This window comes from Meriones unguiculatus, chromosome 9 (genome assembly GCF_030254825.1).
Source record: "Meriones unguiculatus strain TT.TT164.6M chromosome 9, Bangor_MerUng_6.1, whole genome shotgun sequence".
NCBI classification, from domain to species: Eukaryota; Metazoa; Chordata; class Mammalia; order Rodentia; family Muridae; genus Meriones; species Meriones unguiculatus.
In genome coordinates, this window is record NC_083357.1 from 74545936 (window position 1) to 74571223 (window position 25288).

The following is a 25288-nucleotide window of genomic DNA, read 5'->3' on the forward strand; positions in this document are numbered from 1 at the left end:
TGGATTTTCAGATGTGCAATGGGCAGCTTGCGGGCAATGGTCACCCAGGGATAGAGGTGCTGGCATTTGTTCCCTTCCACTGTTCTGCTAGATTTCTCTGGGAGACTGGAACTCACAAAAAGCTTTTACTTTGAAAGCTGTGACAGTCCCTTCATTTTACAGATTTTATGTGGTAAAAGCTTCCTTATTCTCTGCTCAATAGCTTTCAAAACTTCCTTCCAACTCATTCTCATTTAGACCATTTATGTGAAGGAGGGATGATTTATGGGTCTAGAGTTTGTATTAGTATTCTTTTATTCATTGTCATTCAACAAACACATTCCAAGCTTCCACTAAAAATGCCAAGAATACACAGATGAGCTGCCCATTTCAGAGAGGATGCTTAATCTTGGGTCTTGATGCTCTGTGTGCTGTGCAGGGGTCCCTGGGTCCAACTCCAAACCCTGGTTTTGCTTGTTGACTCTGTCTTTGAATGGCTGAAGACTTTGGGGGAATGGTCCTTCGAGGAGCTTCCATGCCTGAGGCTCGCATGGTTGAGTGTTTAAGAGCGGCAGCACAAGACAGGGCCTCCTGTTGAGTGATGTAACCTGGGGAGAGAGAGGAAAGGGATTTCAGTGTCAGCATTTATGTTTGAAAGCTCTATTTAGTGTTTTGCCTGAATGTGTGTATGTGTATCACACGTGTGCCCACTGTTCCCAGAAACCAGAGGAGGGTGACGGAACTCCTAGAGCTGCCGTTCTAGGTGGTTCTGAGCCAAGTGGGTGCTGGGAACTGAACTCAGGTCCTTTGCAAAAACAGCAAGTTGCTCTTAGCCATCAAGCCATCTCTTCATTGCAACAGTTTTACAGGAAAAGGATATTCACAGAAGTGTACAAAGTTCTACGGCGGCGAGCAGCATGCCCTGGTTATACTACCACCGAGGACAGGAAGCGTTTAGTTCTTGGTTCATGGTACTTTCCTTCAATGGACATGTTAGTTAATCCTCTCTCTCAACTTAAATGACCTTAGTGATGACCTAAAGATTGTTGAGGCACACTTTTTGGACACGTGTGTGAAGGTACTTCTAGAGAAGACTAGCTGGGGAAGACCTTTCCTGAGTGTGGGTTGGCGCTATCTCATGGGCTGCAGGAGCTAGAAGAAATGAAAAGAGAAACAGGAGAAAGCCAACTGAGTGCCCACACTCCCGCTTTCCTTTCTGCCTCCCAGATGTGAAAAGCTGTCCTTTACCACCCCTTTCCCTGACATGATGGAGTGACACCTCTAACTACCATGAGCCAAAATAAATCTTTCCTAACCAGAGTTGTTTCTGTCAGATATTCTGTCACATGAATGAGAAAGAGCTAACTAACAAAAGTTACTGTAGTCATCAACTAGCATGTCAAGATGTTTGGAAAGAAATGTGAGCTTTGAGTAGCCCTCCTATGTAACTTGTCTTTGATATCAAAACTTTCTCTAATCCAGAGGAAGAGACATCTGATTCAAAAGATGTGTGTTTTCTTCCAGTGTTCTCAAAGTACAGTCTTTATAGTACCTTCTAGATTTTCTGAATCTATGGATGTTTTAAAAAAATACCCATTATAATTCAGAGCTCTACTCTCTTCAAAGACCTTCTAAATCGGATCCCAGAGAGACAGGCCTGGGAATATGCATTTTAGTAAGGTGGCCATTAGCTTTTGTGAACACCAGTAAATGCCTCTGCATTTTAGTTTGTTGGCTTCTTTGGCATCGGGCTCTGAAAACAACCGCCAGATGGTGCTTCCACCACGTTCCAGGCAATCTTCGGTAATCCCCAAATCCTATGTCTTTGTTGACTAGTTGTACAGCCCTGGTCAAATTATTTAACTTGCCTAGGTTTCAGTTTTCTGCCTGATTTGGGCGGATTGTGCAGTAGAGGGGCCGAGCAGCTAGAGAGGCTCCTGTAAGCTAGAGGACTTAACAGCAAGGAAGCCTTCCAGCAGGCTGATGCTCATGATGCGTTTATATCTTTTGAAACCATGGTTTCATCTGTGCTTTATAAAATCTGAGTAGATTTGGTAGAAAAGGGGAAAAAGCAACTCATGAGTAGGTAGAAGCCACGGTCTTTGGAGAAGCCTCCTCTTGCATGAAGTTCTCACTGACAATGACTGGCTGAGTAGTCTTCACCAAAGTACATAATTTTTCTAGGATTTTGGTTCCATAACTGTAAAGTGAAAGAAAGTGGGATATTGTACATAATACCCTAGGCAGGAGGTATGGACTATGCCAAATGCTCAAACAGTGTAGTTCTTATTGTTGGGAGTAAACTATCTTTGATCTTACACAAACAGTAAGGAGAGGAGCCATTGTTTGAGCTTATGTTGGCTTTCCAAGTCCAGTGCTATTGATCTACCAGATCAAGTTCATATAAATCTCAGAGAGTTGTTAACATTTTATAAGAATCAATACTCTAATTTCTTTAAACCCTCTTAATTCACCTATAAAACTTCACTGTCTATTATCAGGGATAATCATTTTTAAGCTTGGCTTGCCAACCATGTTGATAAACTAGGTTGGCAGAGACCATTCTTCTGGAATTATTTATCTGGAGATGTGACTTCTGGGTGCAATGAGAAGCCCTGTACTGATGTGCCTGGTTCAAGTAAGGTAGATAAACTCACCCAGCTGCTGTTGGTACCCAAGGCTGTGAATATAGCGGGTCTGTAGGGCCTTCCACTGGGGCCTGGAGTCATAAATCCTCATGATGCTGTACAAGTAGCACCGCTGCCCTTGATTTAGGTCCTGTCAGAACAAAAACGTGACTTTGATAAATCCCTTCGTAATTAAAAGTGTGACACATTCAATACCAGTGTCCACAGGAGTAAGCCACTTCTCTTAAGGTGACACGTATTTTTAAAGCACCTGGGACATGAATAATCAAGAAATTTATCTTCACCATTTGTGTAAACCATCTTCTCCTTGTTTGGATGATGTTGAAAACAGGGAAGGAAAAGGTATAAGGTTATGTAGCTCATACTTTTATGCTGGGGGAGATGTAAAGGCTGCTGACTTACGACGATTTTATTGGTCCTTAGTTGAGAAAAACAAATTGTGGGAATCTACATAGGGCCTGAATTTATGGAGGCTTCCAGGCAGCTGGAATGTCCAGCGGAAAGTTCCAGTAAGGAATAGAGATAGACAGATCAAGTGGGCAACATGCTAAGAATCAGCGTTGGCAGTGAAAGAGTACAGACCTACACAGTGAGACCCTGTTTCAAAGAGAAGGGTGTGGAGGCAGAGATAGAAAGATCAGAAGTTCGAAGTCATCCTCACCTACATAGTAAGCCGAAGGCCAGCCTGGGCTATGTGACATCCTGTCTCAAAAATAAATGGGGATACTTTGATAATGGCACTAGCATTCTAGAAAAATCAGGTTAAAATAAGTTTGTCTTGAATATGAAATACCAAGACAACAGAAACTTCAGGTGGAAACCATGGAGGAAAACTGCACTTATGCTATTAGGTAAAACGGTAGGTTAAGGTGACTTTTACTTGTTAGGCATTCTGTGAGGGACTAAAATCAGAAATCTGTGAGACAAATTGTTTTTTTTGTCTGGAGCCCTTAAATTTGATATTAAAAGTATACTCAGAGTATGAGTAACAAGGCCAAGAGCCTCACAATGCAAGACATCAACTCACTCTCACTTTCTGTATTACATATGCTCGGGGATAATATATTTGAAGGAGAAAAAAGATTTCATTCCTGAGTAACTAATTAAGCCAGTCACACACTTACAGACAAGATAATAGAAGATTTTCTAGCCCATTTCAAGAGAAGAGCTCCCCAATAGAAAGAGAATTTCCCATAATTGGAAAAAAAAAGTCTTGAAAGTTATAGTTTCTATTTTATGAAGAAAAACTATGCCCACCTCCTCACCTGTGTAAAACTTTAAACATCCTAAATGAGAAGTAAATAGCAGGTTACATTTCTCATATTCTTACATTGTCCCCTACCTTTCTTGAAAGAGATGAAAGAAAAATGATATTTTTACAGAGTGTTTATGTGAGTGGCTATAATTAGCTCGGTGGGAAAGAAGCTGACAGATCACGCAGGAAGCCACGATGTTGATGCTGCCAGCTAGCGAGTTCCCATGGTGGTGGATGGGCAACAGGAGAAGACTTTCTCACACTCTGACCATTGGGAGCGCTCAGGGTTAGGCTGTGCCACTGCTGCCTTATTCCCTCCTTCAGCACTTACGTCAGCCAAACGACACCCCCCCTCCCACACAGACAGGAGAAAAAGGTCCTCAACCCTCCAAAGAAAGAAGGCAAGCCTTCCCTCCTTGAACAAGATGTCGCACCTTCAGTAATGAACTGCCCATGGCAGATGCAGGGACTCGAATGTGGGGAATCTGTGAAAAACTTTGAGGCTTGTACTGCTTCTTCAACTTTCTCCTCATTTTGTACCTCCAAGGGATAACAAATACAGAATCAGTTTTCATTTTGTTTAACCAGCTTTGGGGATGGGCCTAAGAGAGTAAGAAAATAAGTAAATATTTTTCTTTCTAAAGAAGAATATTTTCTCCTATTTCCAAGTAAGTAGATCTCTGCTTTTCTATAAGTTCCCCATCTTTTCCTAACCCTCCCTTCTTACAGCAGAAGGCATCATCCTTCTGCCCTTGTCTTTCTACTTCACTGTGTCCACAGTGGGTAGCTTGTAGAGACAATCCAGGTTACAGCAGTTACTTCTTCATAGTTTTAAATAGTGCTGTTATCTTGCCTGATTCTAAAAGAAATGTTTACGTCTTTGGGAATTTGAAAAATTCAAATTGGAGAAAAAAAAATAAGATTAAACAGGGCTGGAAAGATGGCTCAGAGTTAAGAGCAGTGGAAGCTATTCCAGATGTCCTGAGTTCAATTCCCAGCACCCACATACTGACTCACAACCACCTATAAGGGGATCTGATGCCCTCTTCTGCCATGCAGGCACACATGCAAATAGAGTGCTCCTATACAGAATAAACAAAGAAACAAACAAACAACTGTTTCTTAAAAACAGATTATCATCTTTAAATTTTGTTGGCATTTGATTAGTTGTCATTTATTTAGTTAGAAAGTGTTGTATTTGGTTTTAGGAAATAGTGATCACATACAGATGTTATGAACCTTCCTAGGTTGTTAAATATTTTCTAAAATACAACTACTAATAGCCACAAGGGATATCCATTTCTTGCACGTTTATATTTGTGATTTTATAGCACTCTGATAAAAAATAAACTGTTAGGCTCACTCTTGTTTCTCTCCCCTGTCTGACAAAGGTAAGAACAGAGGACTTCCCTAGAGTGGCGACATCTCATTTCTCAGTGCATTAGGGTTTAGAATCTCAGGTTTATCCAACAAGGAAAACCTAACAATCTGAGAGGAATGGGTGTATCGGTTAGGGTTTCAGAGGCAACTCTGAGCATTTTCCTCTCTGCTCATGCCTCTGCTCTTTCCAGCAGTACAAACTACAAATAACAGGAAGAAAGAAAAAGACAAATCAAGTGTAGCAACAAACTCTCTAGATATAACAAACTATTATCAATACCTATATCACAGGCTAACTAGAGAAGAGAATTTGGAATAGTGGCCACATGGATTTAGAATCATTAGACCTGAGTTTCTTCCCTTGCTAGCCTCCCTCCTCTCATCCACATGATGATAGTCATTATGCTTGCTTCATCATTTCTTTAATTCATTGAGGGCCCGAGTATAAAGCTCTGAGTTTGTGCCTGCTTCTTCTCTTTCTACAACCCCCCTAGCAAATGTTCATGCATGCACACACACAAGTGCCTAACATATACATTCTTAAAAAGATTTCAGTAGCTGGGCATGGTGGCACATGCCTTTAATTCTAGCATCTAGGAGGCAGAGGCAGGCAGATCTCTGTGAGTTTGAGAGCAGCCTGGTCTCCATAGAGAGTTCCATGACTATAGAGAGAGACCCTGTCTCAAAAAAAAAAAAAAAAGAAAATCTCAATACATTTGAGGATTTAGATATGAGATCTAACACTGGGGATCTTCTACAGCTGAAATTTATTATAGACACATCTCTCGGCATCTCTTTGTGTTCTATTTCCATGATATAAGCTTATAAATGAAGCAATGAATATTTTATTTAATACTGCTTTTTTTTTTAGTGGGTACCCAGGGATTCGTAATAATTAAGGCATACTCTTTGCTTGTTCTCTCTGACTGAAACTTACACTCTTTCCTTCACTCAAGTAATTTCAACATCCCTCCTCCCATTTTTCAGGTCTTTGGAGCAAAGAATAAATATTCTTCAAAGCTAGAAGGATTCCTTCTGTTTTCAAATAGTGCGAGGAAATGACTGATGATGTTTCTTGTGGTATGTGAGCACACAGTTCACGTATGCCCTTTCTTGGGCTATTGCTGAAGAAATCCATCTTCCCCATTCAAGTGGTCTACACAGGATAAAGTTTGATTAAAAATACTTGGAGAATGCACAGAGAAAACAACCTCTAAGTTAACTGAAATCTAAAACCAAAAGACAGATTTACTTAAGAGACACTTACCTTGTATTGTGGTTCCTTGTTTTAAAAGCTAACATCCATACCCAAAGTAGTTTTCTTGCAGTGTTCTCTGGTCACACAGCAGTAGCAAAGGCTCAGCATGTTGATAAACTAATATCCTAGCAACACCGGGAGATGTAACAAAGATCCGGGGAAACTTGGCTGCATGGGTTTCTGTTTCTGGGTGACATTCAAGAACACAGCTGAGAAGCTTTTGTGGTTGCTGTTGCCATCGTTGTTCTAAGTTTCATGTCTAATGAAAGGTCAACTCCTAAGCCTGTCCTATCTGCATTATACGGAGACATCGCAGAAAAGTTCATGCAGATAGATACTGAAGATTAAAGGCAAAGAAGTTTATTAGTGAACAGGCCACTCTGTGTATTCTCCAAATTTGAAGTCAGAAACATCCATTCCCCTAACTCAGAATGGTGAAGTAATGGCTCCTTCATGCATAAAGCAGGAATTTAACTGTGATAATATATAGAATTACATCATGGTTCAATGCAATGTCCCTCTTCACATTTCTTGGGGGAAGTAAAGCATTCTCTATACTTTAGTTGTAAGAAGCTACATATGTGGCAGAAGACATTGCCCACACCAACCTGCCTTCCTGTGATGAAATTATTTCTTTAATACTACTTTTTCTGGGGGCTATGTGAGGGGTGTGACAAGATGGAAGATTAAAAACAGTCTATGTGATGGCAGGATTGTGAAAAGTAAGATGAAAAATAAACCTTCCACAAAGAGGGAAAACATAGAAGGGCATGAGAAAGCACAAGGAATTTAGAGGCAGCAGCTGCAAAGCCTAGAGAGAATACAAATGCCAAGCAGCAAAAAAAAAAAAAAAAAAAAAAAAAAGAGGAGCCGGCTCACCATGCTCTCCAGTGGGAGGAAGGGAGCCAAAGACTTCCACGATGTAAGCCAGGCAACCAAGGAGCTGGGGAAATGGCTCACTGGGTAAAGATGGTTGCTGCCAAGTCTGACATCCTGTATCACTCAAGTCCCACACCAGAGAGAACCAACCCTCAGAAGTTTTCTTCTGACCTCCACATGCACACTGTACGGTGTGAGCCTACACACACATACACACACCACATTTATGTATGTGTCTCTTCACAGATGTATGAAGGGAGTCAGCCCTGCACACAGAGCAAGCTTACATTTTCCACAAGTTCTCAAACCTTCTGGGGATTTTGCATGACAGACTTGTGTGTGTCACAACTCAGCACTGGAGAAGTCCACTGTGGCAGTCTCCTCACTCAGGGCCTGTAACCGAATCATCATGACATATTGCTTAAGGCTGAGATAGTAAGGAGGCCTGAAAACATTGGGGGTGATGGCATGAAACAATGATGGATCCATGAGAGCTTTATATGGACATGATTAGAAAGCTCAGGGCACAGGAGGCTCAGATTAGGAAGACTGGTGGCCCTATTTTATTTTATTTTATTTTCCAGCTAGGAATAGGTAACTCAGTGGAGACTGATAGTCCCAAGCCAGAAGTCAGCAAGTCTCTGGAACGGAATAGTTTCCTCTTTGTTGTGCAGTTCTCAGGTCCGGTGGGACGTCATTGCATACTCCTTTGTCCTGTTGCATGTTTAATATTGAGCAAGACTGGAAAGCACTGGGGTGGGTCTTTTAGCAACAGACCTCAGTGCTCCAGCTGCCTCTCGTGCACCTCCACATCTTCAGAACATGTCCCTTGACTTAGACATTAGCAATCCAAAGATTGAGAACTCTCCTGAGGGGGAACCTGCCTGGCCTGCAGGCAGCATCGCTAATGGTGCCCAGAAGCAACTCCAGGTACACAAAGAAATGATTCGACCTTTGAGCAGCTGATCCTTGACCTTGCTAGGTGCAGCACCAGTTCAATAGAATAAAGCTTTTCATTAGTTTTGCTGTTTGCTTTCCTATTGGTGGTTTAACCATTGGATTTAAGTATACTTCTATATCTGACTTTGTCTGGTATCACTGCTTTTATGACAACTTATTGTCTTCATGTTGAATGGTACTGGATATTGGATAAGACTGCTCACTAAGAAGACTCACAAAGCCAGAAAAGATATCCATCCCAAAATATGCATAAACCATAACACAGAAAAGACAAAAAGCATGTAAAACCAAGGCAAATTTACTCTTCTAAAAGATCATAATTAGAAAAGGCACAGACACTGGGATGGGTGACACACTGGATAACAGATTCAGAACTTATATGAGCTATCAGTGACTGCAAAGTGAATGCAAACCATCAGATTAGTTATATGAGAAAAATCAATTCAAGGCTCATAGATGGGAACTGGCACCAGGAATGAGAAACTTGACACTGACTAAGAAACTCAGTAATGGTTAGCCAAAAGGCCAGTAGAAAACTTGGAAACGCATTTCATCCAAGTCAGAATAGCTAAGATTAAGAAAACAAATGACGAAGATGCTATTGGGAATATAAGGAAAGAGAGCCTCATGCATTGTTGTTGAGATCCACCAGTGGTACAACCTCTGTGAAAATCAGTGTGGTGGCATCTAAGCATCTAGCTAGAGATCCACTGTATAACCCAGCCACACCACTCCTGGCCATATAGCAAAGAATCCTACTTGCTACTACAGAGCTCGGTGCTCATTCATGTTCACCACTGCTCTACTCACAATAGCAAAGGTGTGGAAACAGCCTAGGTGTCCACCAACTGATGACTGGGCTAGTAAAAATGTGGAACCCATATCAGTTACGTCTCTGCTGCTGAGATGGAATATTCTTGACAAAAACAACTTAAGGAAGAAAGGGTTCCAGAAGGATAGAATCCATTGAGGTGGGGAGGCATAGCCACAGTAGCAAATGCCTCGATAGTCACATGTCTCACCCAAGAGTCAAAGAAAGACGAGGAAGAAGATCAAGACTATAAAGCTTCAAAGATGCCCTCCAGTGACACACTTTCTCCACCAATGCACCACTTCCTAAAAGTTCCATCATCTTCCCAAACTGCACCATCAACTGGGGAGCAAGTGTTCAAATAATGAGACTATGGGAGGACATTTCTCATGCAAATCATCGCAATGCCTATACATGAAGTTTTATTCAGTTATAAAGAAAATAAAATTAAGAAAGGTGTGTGTAAATTTAAGAAAAGTTGTAGGATAGAACTGGAAAACGTTGTGCTGAGTGAGGTAATCCAAACCCAGAAAGAAAAGCCCTATATCTTCTAATTTATATGTGGATCCTAGCATTGAATCCTTAGATGAGCATTTTTATTTTGAGTACCTTTAGAAGCCAGGAAACCAGACAAGAGACCAATTGGTGGGGAGTTAGTGTGGAGAGGGGTGTGTGTGGATACAGAATACAGTGATATGAAGGGGAAAAGGAGAATAGTGATGGGGAGTAAGTTTAAATGGGGAGAGGAATGAGCAAATAAGGGAGAGGAAGGTGTTGGAGAAAAATAGCTAACATTAAAAATTATTGAAAAAGCCATATGGAAACTACTATTATGTAGGCCATGTATGTTTGTACACACACACACATACACACACACACACACACACACAAATTGAAGCTACTTTACACAGAGGGTAACATGTAAAACATCCAGTGCTAGGTATGAGATACCCCTCTCAAGTTACTGGCTGGAGTGTCCTAAGTCTCCTGAAACAGTACAAGGAATTGACATTGCTGCTGGTTTCTCACAAGAGCTTTATGGTAAGACCCTTCAGCTATAGACATCACACAGTTTGGTCACAGGACATGGAGAAATCAAGTTTGTACTGACCATGAGCAACAACCTTGCCAAGCTGTGAACCTGGTTGTGGTTTTTCCTCCCTGCTCCAGTCTCACAGAACAATGATGCATGAGGCTCATAATAACTTTATAAATACTTAGGCCATTTATCTAGGCTCTTTTCTGACTAGCTCATAACTTAAAATAACCCATTACATTAATCTACATTTTGCCATGTGGCTGGTTACCTCTGCTCAGGTACCATGCATCTGTCCTCCTCACAACTTGTTGACTGAATCTCCTACACCTGGCTTGCTGAGTGTCCCATCTCCTACGTCCTGTCTCAGGTATAAGCCATTAGCTTCTTATTGATAGGTGATGCTTCCATACAGACACAAGAAATTCCTTCTACAGAACCCTGTGAGTTACAATAATGACTGACATGCAAGATATGGGTGTTATGGGAGTAGCCAATTACTTTCTAATTGGATTTAAGGCCAATCAGGAGGAGGAAATTCCACAAGGGGGAATTCATGTCTGATACAATAAATCTGGTCAAGGACACATGGCTAGGAAATTCATAGTCCCCAGAGGTGAGACTATTACTATTATTTTGTTAAATGAACACGGAATCAAACTAAATTCTAAATTCCCATTTTTATACCATAGACCAGGTTGTTCTCAGAATTCATTCATCAGAGAAGCTTCTTTGTGCAGTGGGTGGTAGTTAATGCAGAAACTCACAACTTACCAAAGTGTAGAGGGTAAGTGTCTGTGGCATGCTCAGACATAAATGGTACAGCTCTATTACACTTTGTCCCATAAGGCTCAGGGATGTCATGGAACAGGAGGCAGAAAGACTGCAAGAGCCAGAGGCCAGTGAGGACAGTGTCTTCTGGACATGACAGATCAGATCACTCCTGAACTCACAATAGCAAATACATGCATAAGATAAATACCTGCATAAGATAAAACTAGGTGATAAAGGGGGGGAAGGAGGTCATGAGCCCTCATCCCTAGCTGAGGGAGTACTGACAGTGGATGGTGTCTGAAGTTGGGGGACAGTTCATTTGTGTTAATGTATGGCCACTGATAACTCAACTAGGCTCCAATAGATGCCCTCACATGCAGGAGTGGACAGCACAAAGACTTGGAGGCCATTAAAAACAGAGCATGAAGTAGGGAGGAGGCTGGGAGTTAGAGAATACATCTCAAAGTAGATGTATTAGAGAAAGAAGGGTAAAGACAATCAAAATACATTGTATGTGTATATGAAATTCTCAGAGTTAATTTAAATATGTATTTTTAAAAGAAATGTTTGAAATGAAAACTTCAGTGACTCAAATATAAAACTCACAGTGGAAATAATCATCAAGTTGAAGGAAGAATGCCAGAAACAGAAAAAAAAAAGTCAAAGTAGCTCTATATTTATATAATTTTTTGTCTTTTTAAACTTTTGGAGATACTTAGTGTTATTTTAATTACTACAACTTTCAGTAACTCTGGTACACAATCTGGAGACCAAACCTAAGAATCCACAGGGTAGATAAAATATCTGAGGTGAAAACTAAAGGCACAGGAAGGAAATATATTTAGTAAAATTATAACAAAAATATCTCCAATCTAGAAATGAAAATGGACATTAAAATAAAAAAGTCATTGGTAACCCCAAATGTTCATGTCTAGAGAAGAACCTCTGTTGTACAATACAGTCAAGATGTGAAAACTACAAAGTAAATAAATGGTATTAAAACCTGGGAGGGGGAAAAATGCCAACTCACTTCCAAAAGCAGAAACCCAAGAATGAACAAGATCCCCACCAGAAATTCCAAGCTAGTGTGGCTCATAGCAAAGAATGGAATGCCAGATTTCAAGTACAAAAAGGAAATTACTGCCATTCAAGATTCAAATACTCAGTAAAATTAAGGCAGAAACAAAAAGATTCCGCTATAAGACTGTAGCTCCCCATCCATGTAGGGTTGAGGCCCCATGAGATTTTACCCTGCCACACTGGCATGCTGACTGCTGTGGTCAGAGTTAAAGTTTTGTTTAAGATTTCAGAAATGCAGCTTCAGTGTCATATCTAGAAGACACATTCTTGCAGCACACTTCCTGGTCCTCTGGCTCTCACTATCTTTCTGGGTCCCTCTTCTTTGATGCTAGCTGGGCCTTGGGAGTAGAGGTTGTATTTATCACCTGGTGCTGGGCACCCCAAGGCCAGTTGTTTTCTGCATTTTGACCAGTTGTGGATGTCTATAATGGTCTCCATCTATTACAAAAGGAGCTAAGAAGCTTTTTTAATCAATTATGAGAACTACACATATTATGTTTACAAGGATAAATATTTAGGATACTTACCAAGTATCAGATTTTTTAAATCTCTTTTTCATACATCAGATTTTACCGACTTCCATTCCCTGCCATGTCTCCCTGCAGTGCTATTTACAGAGCCACGTTGCAGAACCAACAGGCATATAGAGAACAGATGGATGGATTTTTAAAATGTCCATATGTCCAATGAATTGTTTTCAGCCATAAAGAAGACCAAAACATCTTGCAGGAAAACAGGTGAAACTAGAGAATATATTCAGCAAAATAAGACAGATTCAGGCCAGGCGTGGTGTTGCACGCCTTTAATCCCAGCACTCTGGGAGGCAGAGGCAGGTGGATCACCATGAGTTTGAGGCTAGCCTGGTCAACAAAGTGAATCCAGGACAGCCAAGGGTACACAGAGAAACCCTGTCTGAAAACAAGCAAGCAAGCAAACAAACAAACAAACAAAAAAAAACCAGATTCAGAAATGTAAACATTTTCTTTTCATACATAGAATATATATATGTGCATGTAGGTATGGTAAATAATGAATTTAGAAGAGGTGGGGAAGAAGAGAGGACAATGGAAAAGAATAAAGAAAAGCAAACATTCATGCTCTTTCTCACATGTAAAGCCTGTCTCTCTCTCTCTCTCTCTCTCTCTCTCTCTCTCTCTCTCTCTGTGTGTGTGTGTGTGTGTGTGTGTGATATAAAAATACAAAGGGGACCATTTCAGAAAGAGACAACACTGGTGAGAGAGGGGAGGGTGACAAGAAAGGGTGAGGGAAGCAAATGAATGAATTTCAATAATACTCATGTATGGCATGTCATAAATTTATTTTATACACCTCCTAAAATTAATTAAAAATTGTTACATGTGAAGGGAAGGATTGAAAAGTACAATTATCTGCAAAGAGAAAGAGCCTGAGAGAAGATGAAAGCAGAGATGCCAAAAGAAAACATGGCTTGAAAATTCTTTGGCTGAAGGGAAGAAAAGGCTCAGGGAGATAAGAGTGTTGAATCACACGCCTTAAAGAAGAAAGTGCTCAACAGACATAAAGGTTTGCAATTCTTGTCAATAATTTGAATACCTTCCTTCTGGAAATAAGCATGGTGCAGACAAGATCAGTAAATGCCAGTGGAGAATGCGAAGGCTCACACCGGATCTGAGGGCTTGGGCTTACCTCTTCTCTCCAGGGAGATAAAGAGCTGTGTGTGCAGAGCTGAGATTGCCCACTGGGTCTAGCTTGGATGTTTTCACAGAATGGGATGCTTGCCAGGACACAGTGCGTTAGCTGATGTTGCAGACACCAAGCCCGCTCAGGACATTGTGCTGTAGTGCCTGCCAGTCACGGAGATACTAACAGATGCAGTAAGTTACAGGAGCTGCGATAAAACAAGGCAAGATCGGGTTTTCCTGGCTGCTACCCAGCCATTACTGAGCTAGACACTAAACTACTTTGAATATAAGAGAGCATGGCTTTGTCCGGACTCTGTGGTCTTACAGTCACCCCATAACCTTGTTTCAATGTTCCTGCCCTAATTGCTGACATAACTGTTGTCATTGTTGGTGCTGCTCCTGATACAGTTAAAGCAGAAGTCAATAACAACCAGCTGTTTTCCCCAAACCTCGATGTCATGTCTCCCCTGGATGCCAGCTTGCAAGGAATTCTGGGACAAACATTTGCAGTTTTCCTACTGCTGTGGACAAAGTGGGGTAATGCCGAACCTGGAAGGCAGTGGAGGCTGTGTAACACACATCAGCAATAACATAAGAAGGCACTCTGGGGTGGGATCCAAGGGGTCAGACAGGAAGTTTAAGAACTTCAAACTGTGTCCAGCGTCTGCCTATGTCACTAAAGGCTGAAACTTTGGGAGAGAAAATGGGAGATAACTGACTGTGCAGATGGTTTCCAAGCAGGGGCTTTAAACTTATTAGACAGTGTCTTAAGATTTGAGAGTGTTGTGATGCCTTATAGCCTCAATTTAGGACAAAACAAGTAAACACAAAAAAAAACAAGAAAAACAAACAAACAGAAAGCAGAAAACAAAACAAAATAACAACCAGAGTGAGTTTCTAAGGGCCAGAACAAAACATTTCAAATGGAATGACACTAATTACAAGCAGAACTTTTATGGAGAATACAATATTGACTACCATGTGAAAGGGTATACTACACCCAAACTCCTGAGCGTAAATAAAAAGATTTATTGAGCTGTTACAGAGGTTAACCAGGAAAAGAAGGGCTGATCGCACAAGTTCTGCAATGCAAGACATGGCATCAGTCAGCAAATGACTGCTGCACCCAAAAGGTCGAAGTTTGCTGTCATGTAAATTTGAGGTGGTCAGCAGAAGCTGTTCATAAGGAAGCTACATTGGCCATAGATGATAGGTGGCTTACCGGAAGCAGGGACAGCTCTACGCTAACAGAGCAGTTTATAAAGAGGAACAGTGTTGCCTCTGGATTGGCTGGAGGGGTCGGGAGGGCTGTGTGCAGTGTCTCATGATAGGACTTGGCTTAAGGTGTGCTGCTTACTTTTTGGAAACTTGACACAAACCAGTTACCTGGGAAGCGGAAACTTCAGCTGAGGAATTCTCTTCATCAGATGAGCCTATGAGGTGTTGATGGGGCATTTTCTTGATTAAAGACTGATGTGCGAGGACCCGGCCCACTGCAGGCAGTCCGACTCCTGGGCAGGTTGTCCAAGAAAGCAAGCTGGACGCGCCACCACGTGGAGCAAGACAACAAGCAGCACCCTCCATGGCCTCCGCTTCAGTCCCCGCCTTGGCTTCCCTTCATGGAGGACTGTAACCCGTCTATCAAGGAAACCCTGTCTTCGCCAACTTTGCTTCTGGTTAGTTGTTTTATCGCAACAATAAAAAGCAAACTACGACATAGGGCTTTAACATCCATTTAAGAATGTCAAATGATCTTTTCTTTCTCCTCTTGCTGTTTTTTGGTTGGTTGGCTTGGATTGGTTTTACTTTGGAGACAGGGTCTCTTTTGTGGGAACTGCTTTTTCTGCAATACCTCTTGCCTTCAGAAACTGAATTTTTGCTGTACCTGATAACCATATTAATAACATACTTTGGACCGTCTAAAATTTTGTACTCAACCTGTTTACCCACAGTGTACTTAGTTTGTTTAAATTTAACCTGACTTTAAGAACACAATGTAACCAATCTTACTGTGCTTCAGACTACCCCCTTCACTTTTTTAATTTTAATTTTTATTAATTACAATTTATTTGCTTTGTATCCCCACTGTAGCTCTTTCCCTCCTCTCCTCCCAATCCCACCATCCCTCCCTTCCCCTTCTCCACCTATGTCCCTCCCCCAGTCCACTGATAGGGGAGGTCTTCCTCTCCTTCCTTCTGATCCTAGTCTATCAGGTATCATCAGGAGTGGCTACATTGTCTTCCTCTGTGTCCTGGTGAGGCTGCTCCCCCCTCAGGAGGAAGTGATCAAAGAGTAGGTCAATCAGTTCATGTCAGAGACAGTCCCTGTTCCCATTACTATGGAACCCACTTGGATACTGAACTGCCATGGGCTACATCTGTGCAGGGGTTCTAGGTTACCTCCATGAATGGTCCTTGGTTGGAGTATCAGTCTCAGAAAAGACCCCTGTGCCCAGATTTTTTGGTTCTGTTGCTCTCCTTGTGGAGCTCCTGTCCTCTCCAGGTCTTATTATTTCCCCCTTCTTTCATAAGATTCCCTGCACTCTGCCCAAAGTTTGCCCATAAGTCTCAGCATATACTTTGATTCCCTGCAGGATAGAGCCTTTCATAGGCCCTCTGTGGCAGGCACCTGTCTTGTTCCGTTTTCTCCTTCTTCTGATGTCCATCCTCTTTGCCTTTCTGAATGGGGATTGAGCATTTTAGCCAGAGTCCTCCTTCGTGATTAGTTTCTTTAGGTGTACAGATTTTAGTAGGGTTATCCTATATTATATGTCTAATATCTACTTATGAGGGAGTATATAGCATGTGTCTTTCTGCTTCTGGGATACCTCACTCAGGATGATCTTTTCCAGTTCCCACCACTTACCTGCAAAGTTCATGATTTCCTTGTTTTTCATTGCTGAGTAATACTCCATTGTGTAGATGTACCACAATTTCTGCATCTATTCTTCAGTTGAGGGTCATCTGGGCTGTTTCCAGCTTCTGGCTATTACAAGTAAAGTTGCTACAAACATGGTTGAGCAAATGTCTTTGTTGTATACTTGGGCATCTTTTGGATATATGCTTAGGAGTGGTATAGCTGGATCTTGAGGAAGTGCCATTCTTACCCCATTCACTTTTATAAGCTGAACTGAACATACAGGTTTGATTTTAAAGTGTGTTTCTCATCCATGTCCCTGATCCAGACAAGTGTGAGTGCTTATGCTTGTGAAAGTTAAGTCTTATACTTTATCCACTGAAATCAGCAACATTGGAAGCAACAATTTAAATATCCACAATAAATATTGGAAACCATATGATAGTTTAAGTTAATAAAATCTGTTTGCAGTTTGGAGTGCTGTTCTGGATCAGTATGGATCAACAAAGCATCTTTTTTCCTCTGGTAAAACTCTACTTAAAATGTCCGTAGAAAGAGGTTTCTTTTTTTTTCCCCCACACTATGTTTTATGGGTTGCTCAATATGCATCATGTCCTTTGTTAGACACAGACAAGACAATAGTCAAGGCCAGATGGAACACACAGATGACAGTGGCTATATCATGATTGGGCTCACTCTTGGTTGAAATGATCCCAGGGAAGTTTCTTTTTCTGGATGCTACACTTCCTTCATCTCTAGAACGGCACAGTTCATGACGATCTTGCCTCTGCCTCTTAAATTCTGGGATTCTAAGTGACTGTATAGCCTGTCCTCCTGCTTGTTACTGGTTATCCCCATTCACCTCTCCTTCCTTCCATCCTTTGTAAGGAAGCTGAGGTCATTGCAGACTTTTTGTTTGGGCAGATGTCTTCCTTCCCATGCTTAAAGCATTCATAAAGCAATAGCACACAGCCAAGCCCCTACAGCATTGCTCAGAACGTGGGCAATGGAGTATTTTTGTGGACTAGGAAGACAATGAGGCCTCATGGGAAATACTGATTGAGGAAGAAGAATTGGGACCCAAATTGAAGTTAAACTTTAATTTACAGAGCCACCAACTAGAACAAAAGAGTGTAATGGCATGCCATAAACATAATTGCTACCTGGACCAACCATGAGAATGCTTCCTATAAAGAAATTACCTGCTTACATCTGTCTTCCCTTTTTTCTCTTCCAATATGCCTTCAGCTACAGAAGTCTCATCGAAGATGGTGACCAGAAAACAGACATCCCCTCCCTTGGCCATGCATGCACTCAGTGCCACAGCACATCATAACAAAAGAAGAGCAGCACTCATGTGCTGCTCTCTGGCCCTGGATGTCGGCTCTGAGGCTGCCTTCTCTTCTAGATGCATTGTCGCTGAGAGTGCATAATTCCTCTACTGTATTCTCCCTCTGTCTTCTTCACAGAGCTCCTAGCTTTCTAAAACCCTGGACCAAAGCTCTTATTTATGCAGATGCCACAGGGCTTCCCAGTAAGGAAATTTAAAGAGGCATTATTAACCTTTGGGTTTTTTGTTTGTTGTTGTTTCTGCAATGATCATTTTTAGTGAGAGAAACAGTGCTTATCAAACAAAACCAGATATGCTCAGATACACACTAAATAGTTCGGTGCAATAGATTCCAAAGTTCAGGAACTACTTCTAAACTCAAAGAAAGAGACAATGTATCAGACAAAGCCAGAATATCTTTAGGCCTCAGCCAACCCTCAGCTACCTTCTAAAACAGTAAGAAAGGAGTGAGTCGTGACACTCACTTGTAACCCCAAGACTTGGAAAGCCTAGGTAGAAGGATCTAGATTTGGAGACCAGCCTGAGCTACATGGTAAGACCCTGTGCCCCCAAATTATTAATTAATTGATTGCATCAAATGAAAATAGAAAGTGTCTGTTTGCATATGCAGGTTTATATACACAGGTCTGCGTGTGTGTGTATGTGACTGTGTGTGTGTGTGTGCGTGCCGTGCGTGCGTGCGTGTGTGTGTGTGTGTGTGTGTGTGTGTGTATGTGACTGTATGTGTGTGTGTGTGTGTATGAACCTCAGATGTTGTTCCCTTCAAGGTATCCCTGTTGGTGTTTTGTTTTGTTTTTAAATAGTTTCTCACTGGCCCAGAACTTGCCAAGTAGATTAGGCTGTCTGGCCACCAAGCCCCAGGAATCTTGTCCCCACCTCCTCAGCACTGGGATCACAAAAGTGTGTCCCAATACTCAGCTTTTCTGTTTTTAATTTTTATTTTTATTAATTACAGTTTATTCGCTGTGTATCCCCACTGTAGCTTTCTCCCTCTTCCCCTCCCAATCCCACCCTCTGTCCCCCTTCTCCACCCCTGCCCTTCCCCCAGTCCACTGATAGGGAAGGTCCTTCTCTCCTTCCTTCTGATCCTAGTCTATCAGGTCTCATCAGGAGTGGCTGCATTGTCTTTCTCCGTGGCCTACTCAGCTTTTCTTTAACATGGATTCTGAAATAGAACTCAAACCCTCACACTTTCATGGCAAGCGCTTTGCTGACTAAGTCATTTCCCCAGCCCATATGATCATTTTTTTTTCTTGTTTCATTTTTCACGTGTGGGTTGTATGTGCATGTGGGTGTGTATGTATGTTTTGCATGAATGTGATCATGTATGTACGTGAGGGGTGTGCATCTGAAGGCCCAAGGCTGATGTCAAGAATCACCTTCCACTGCTCTTCTACATTATGCATTGAGGCTGGATGTCCCAGTCAAACCCAGACCTCACAGCAATGATTTCTCTTGCTGGCTAACTAGATTCTGGGATCCTCTACCTACTCTCCAAGGCTGGAATCATGGGCTGGCCACCACACCCACCTGGTGCTTCAGTGGGTTTCAATGAGTCTAAACTCTGTTCTTCAGGCTTACATGTCAAGCATTTTTACCAGTGAAAGAAGTTTCCATCATGGACTAAAAATGCTCCTCTGCAAACAAACTCAGTGGCACAGGTCTTCAATTGCAGTGCCAGGACTAAAATGCACAGCTGTCTGAAGTCTTTTATTTCTCCCCTTGGTCTCTGAAGCTAAAAAGAAATTCCAGTAACACAAATTCTGCTACAATAGAAAATTATCCCTCCTGTCCAGCCACTGTTCACTAACAAGATTCACTCATCTTGAATCTCTGTGTCCTTGGGATATGATCTGTGCAGACCTGAAATGGAGCTTGCTTGAATAAGAGAAAGTGTCAGTTCCATAATAACTCTCAGCTATAATTTTGGAGAAAGATGTTAGTCTTTCTGTTCCAAGCCACTGACCTTCTAATGAGGCTCTTGGGAAGTGACCCTACAAAGAAGTACTAGCTGGCTGGACCTACCTGCCCCCAACACACCCAGGCATATCCAAATCCACAGGGTTTCACAGAGTGGAGTCTGGAGCCATGAAAAAAACTCTCCAAGCATATCCTAAATTTCAAAGAAGCAAGCTGGATGAAAATATTGTCTAGTATATGACAATGGATTATCAACACAACTTGGAAAAAACTTTCAAAGAAAATGCTCAGTCTGTAATGTTACTTGTATGTATATTTTCAGGCCTATGTATTGTATAACCAACTGCTGTCCTCTTCCCTGGGGAAGACAACTTCTGTTCTCAGTATTTCTTCATTGCCTGTGGTTCCTTGCCTAGGGTTTAAGGCTCCTGATAGCTCTCCCTTCAGTGCCAGCATTTCTTTTGGTTTCATCCTTGTTCAGGTCATAGTTAGGCTGCATGTTGATGAGACTTCATGGGTCTAGCTTCTTTGACATGCCTGGGAGACACAATCTCACAGCAAACTTCCTGCTTCTCCAGCTCTTAAGATGTTTAGTCCTCTCTTCTGTAATTATCCCTGAACCTTGTTTAAATTTTACACCAAAGGTTCCTGAAGAATAAACAGAACAATGTCAACAGGTTTTGCTGGCATGGCCTGGTCTTTTCCAGTTTTCCCAAGGACCCAAATGAAGACTCCACAGACACGTTTATTATACATTTTGTACGACAGCTAGCTAGATGGGTTGGGAAATATAGTAGGTGACAACATAAGACAAAAGGAGACCTTGGCTGGTTATAACAATGACTGTATCAAATGGAGTAGAATTTAATGAATAAACAGGGAGCTATAAAAAGGCAGCATGGGAGTTAGCGGTTTACACACACACACACACACACACACACACACACACACACGGGAAGGAAATGCAGAATGACCTAGTGGGGCTGCTACAGGGATTTTAGTGAAAGTAGATTGCACCAGCAGAAGTGCGTTTTGTAAAAGACAGGAGAGACCAGGATTACCGTGGTATGCTTTATCTTGTAGTGTTGTGCTCACTCACAGGATGTAAGTGGGGCTAAAATGGAAGAGTCGGTCATAGAACAAGCAGGCATATGTGGGAGAACCAGCAATTTGGTAAAAGACCAACAGCCCAAGAGGTTCTTTACATGGGCAAAAATGCAGAAAAATGTTATTTAAAAGGGTTAGTACATTTAAGAGGCACTGGACTTATTCTACCTATTCCTTAATATTATTAGCAAGCAGAAGCTACAGAGCTAAAACTTCCTGATGGAATGAACAAACTCAGGAAGGACCATTTCACATTTTAAGAAGTCTTAAGGAAAACAGAGTCAATGATATCATTATTATACAGAATATTTAAGCCCTGTTTTGGAGCACTGGCCCTATAAATCTATTATTCTCTGAGCCACATTTTAACCGTTATGCCCTTAACTGCTCCAAAGACCTCTTCAGACATTGTTCATCTATCTCTCGATGTGCTTCAGTATCCTAAATGTTGGTACTCACTGTGAATCTGGTCATTTCATTTATGACTGTGCTTCACTATGCATCATCCTGGGTACGTCGTGTGCATGAGCTCATTGAAGCCTCCTGACAATACTAAGAGGTATACGATATTAATGTCTTCCTTTGCCTGTAACAAATAAAGGAATTAAAACATGCTCCTATGCCTTGTGGAAGTAATGCTTTATGCCCTCCTCAAATACGTGTGTTGAAATCCCGACTCTCAACAAAACAGTAGATTTAGATAAAAGTCGTGAGGGTGAGGCCATGTTGGGATCAATGTCCTTACAAGAAACCAAAGAAGGACCAATATCTACCCACAACAAATGAGGACTTATGAAAAAGGAAACTGCCCACAAGCAATGAAAAGAGCTTACCTGGGTCTTGACTCGCGGTACCTTGAACTTGTACTTTCTGGCTTCTTAGAACCATGAGAAATAAATGGTGTTGAGGCCACCTAGCCCGTGCTCTTCTGCTGTATACCCTGGTCTAAGACAAGGCCCTGTTCCACAGATTTAAGTGGTAGAGGCGAGACCTGAACGCTGGCAGTCTTATTCAGCATCTGTGACCTTTCCTAGTGGTAGTGGTTTCGTTCTAAAATGAGCATTCTAGAATGGTGCTTGTCTTGCTTCCTACCTATAGGGATCCCACCTTTACATTTTCTCGGCCCGGATGTGACAATAGAGGAATAGATACTCTTGAAAGTGGAGAAGCATCCCAGAAGGGAAGGAAGCTTTGCATCCATCGACACGGTCACAGACCTCCAGAAGAATATTCTGCTTAGGGTTTTTTGGTTTTGTTTTTTCTCTTTTCTTTTGAGACTCTCAGGATACGTTATTTGAGTCAGTAAAGTGAAATCACAATGATCACAGACCAAAAGTGGCTCTGGGAATGGGCTAATAAGTAAGCTTATGTGTTTTATTTCCACCACCACAACCAAGCTGACTTATAGGGAAGAAAAGTATATTTTGGCTCACAGCCTCAGAGGTTTGTTTGGCCCTACTGCTTTAGACCTGTTATTAGACAGTATGTTACACTGGGAACACGTCACAGAGGAAGTTTGTTCATTTCATGCCAGCTACGAATCAAGTAAGGAGACAGGAAGTGGTCACAGTCCCAACAACTCCTTTTAAGAGCATACGTGGAATGTCTCTGGTCCAAGCCACCAGGTCATAGCTCCTAAAGCAGTGGTCCTCAATCTGTGGGTTGTTATCCCTTTGGGGGATAATATTAGATTTCCTGCACATTGGGTATTTATTTACATTATAATTTATAGCAGTAGCAAAATTACAGTTATGAAGTAGCAACAAAATAATTGTATGGTTGGGGGTCACCACAGCATGAGGAACTGTATTAAGGGGTCGCAGCACTAGGAAGGTTGGAAACGCTGTTCCCAATAGTGGCAGGTGTTGCTAAACAAAGCCTGTAGCCCTTAGAAAGACAGTCAAGATGCAAAATGTAGTGGCTGGTGTCATGAAAACAGAAACACCTCAAGCTTAAGTGGGTTTCAATCAGTGTGTCTCAGTTATCAGTTAGCTGCAGGTGAGAAGCAATGCCAACAACTCATGGCTTAAACATACAGCTCGTTTATTCCTGTCACTTTGAAACAAATGAAGGAAGGTGATTGGTGGGGTTGGCTCCCTGACTTGGGGCTGCTGTCTGTGATTCCTTATGGTATTAAGAGGGGACCATTAAAACAGGATGTGGCACTGAGCAGAGAGTTATCTCCGGGTGCACTTTTCTTATCCCAGGGCGGGATTCCCCCAGCGTACTATATTCCAGAGGCTTCCTAACTAATTTTCTGCTATCTCATTGGCATGTCAGCCATTGTTGCCACCGCCGAACAAATAAACATAAGATGGTTTTGGAAACGTGACGATGGCGCTGCAGGGTTCGGCAGGGATGGCTACACTTTAGCCATTTAATCTATACACTTAAACATAGATCAGCCAGGACATCTCATTCCCTGGGAGACCGGGGTTAGCACAGGGCTTTGTATGACAGAGGTCAGAGATTCTCTGAGGAACAAGCCTGTGCATGTGCTTGGCACAATCTTCTGGTGCCATGCCAACTTCCAAGTCAGTGCAGCCGACAAGGACACTCTTCTCGCAGAGGCCATAAGGAGGTATGTATATTTGATGACGGGTAACCAAACACTCCACTAAAGGCCTGGATTTTGACCAGAGGACACGCTGACCTTTGTGGAAGCTGAAAGGTGTTTACCCAGCCTTAAGCAAACACAGAAGGCTGCTAACAGGCAAGAAGGCACTAAACGTCCTTCAGGCCAGAGCACCAACCAACAGCTGCTACAGGTGGCGAACTGATCTGTCCACACCTCAAAAATATAATCGCACTAAAATGTAGTGTGTTTTTTAGGAGATAATTGTCTTTTTTTTTTTTTTTTAATTTCTGTTTTGCACCTCAAGGAAGAAGAAAGAAAATGAGAAAAGAACTATCATTTATTATGTGTCTAGTATATGCCAGAAACTGTGCTGGGAGCCGAAGATAAACTATTTTATTTATTCATAACCTTTTGAGATAAATATTATTATTATAGTTCTATGAAAGAAAAAGATGAAGACTTTGGGAAATAAGTTGACAATTTATATATATCACGTACAGTGGAACTAGGATTTATGCCCAAGTTTGTATGGCACCAAGGCACTTATTCTTTATGCTATACCGTGTTGGCTTTATCACATTTTATTCAATTTGTTTAACAGTTATTTCTAGAATATTTTGTATAGAGTCTCATAGATGACTCTTAATTCCTCTCAAACAGGAACGTTCTTCATATGGGTAAGCTCAATCATTTTGTCTCTGTAAAACTACTGCCTCAACTGGTTAGAAATAATAGATCACTCAAATATTTGTGTGTCGTGTGGGTAACCCTGAGAGATTTCTGTTTCTCTGAAACTCCTCAGATACTCCACCATACAGTTACCCCATGACCAAAACAACCTGGACATGTAGCTCACTGGTGAGTCATGAAAAACAATGCAAGCTGAAACGTATGTTTTACCTCGAAAGTGGTGTCCAGATGTCTCACACGTATATGCATTATCTATATGTGTTACCATGTAAGTGACATTTTATTCAAAATATGTGACTAGAAAGTTAGTTTCTAATCTTTTGGTGCAAGGCCAAGGCCCCTTATTTGAATATAAACAATTAATTTCTGTAGGGGGTACCTGAATGATTGCATTTCTTACAAGGAGAATTTGGTAGTCATTAAGAAGGCCACTGTAGGGTCGTCTAGGATATCCCGGAGAGACTAAGTGTCTTAACATGGGGGCACTCCTGCTGAATGAATCATCACACCCGAGATGTCAATAAGACTCCCATTGAGAAAATGGATCACTAGCTGATGGTATTTCATGTTAACAAATATGAAATGCAGCCTCAACGCACTGCTTGAAAATTAATTACCGCTTCACTGCTTTCAAACAGAGACAAAATATGGAGGGAGCCTGCGAGACGAATGGGGGGCAAGGTTCTCCTTGTTTTAACTCTTTCCCCTCTTTTGCAATCATCCTAGGCACATGGAACTGAGCAGGACAGTTTTGAGTGACTCATAATTATTAATTACTCCTAGTCATTCAGCTTGGTTTGTGTAGAAATAACTCTTGATGAAAGCGCCTGATGAAAGTATCCAATAACAAACACAATGACATAGAAAGTTGAGGAGCGCATTCACCTTTCGAAGCACACAGTAAAACTAGAACTGTGATGGTTGGGGGAATTTGTGAATTGGTTCACAGGTTGGTTCAGAGAATGTTCACTAAAACACGCCTCCTGGAATCTACTGGTGAACAAAGAAAGCTTCTAATAGCCAAATCACAGATACAGTGGACTGAAACCCATTCTGTGGTTCAAT

General features: G+C 41.7%; 1 protein-coding gene and 1 long non-coding RNA gene across 2 annotated transcripts in view; both read right to left on the minus strand.

Annotated features, from left to right (window-relative positions):
• Positions 1-251: 251 nt before the first annotated feature.
• Positions 252-6657, minus strand: Fam216b (family with sequence similarity 216 member B). Its single transcript, XM_060391478.1, is given in 5 exon segments — positions 252-423; positions 426-587; positions 2637-2757; positions 4317-4484; positions 6530-6657. Coding segments are annotated over 4 exon segments (465 nt in total). The 5' UTR covers positions 4458-4484; positions 6530-6657; the 3' UTR covers positions 252-382.
• Positions 6658-18998: 12341 nt separating this feature from the next.
• The window catches only part of LOC132656643 (uncharacterized), a 50096-nt gene continuing 43806 nt past the window's right edge, over positions 18999-25288 (minus strand). Inside the window, exons 3-4 of the long non-coding RNA XR_009594361.1 lie at positions 21415-21541; positions 18999-20496 (exon numbers count right to left, since the gene is read on the minus strand). This is a non-coding gene — a long non-coding RNA (uncharacterized LOC132656643). The remainder of the gene's footprint in view (positions 20497-21414; positions 21542-25288) is intronic.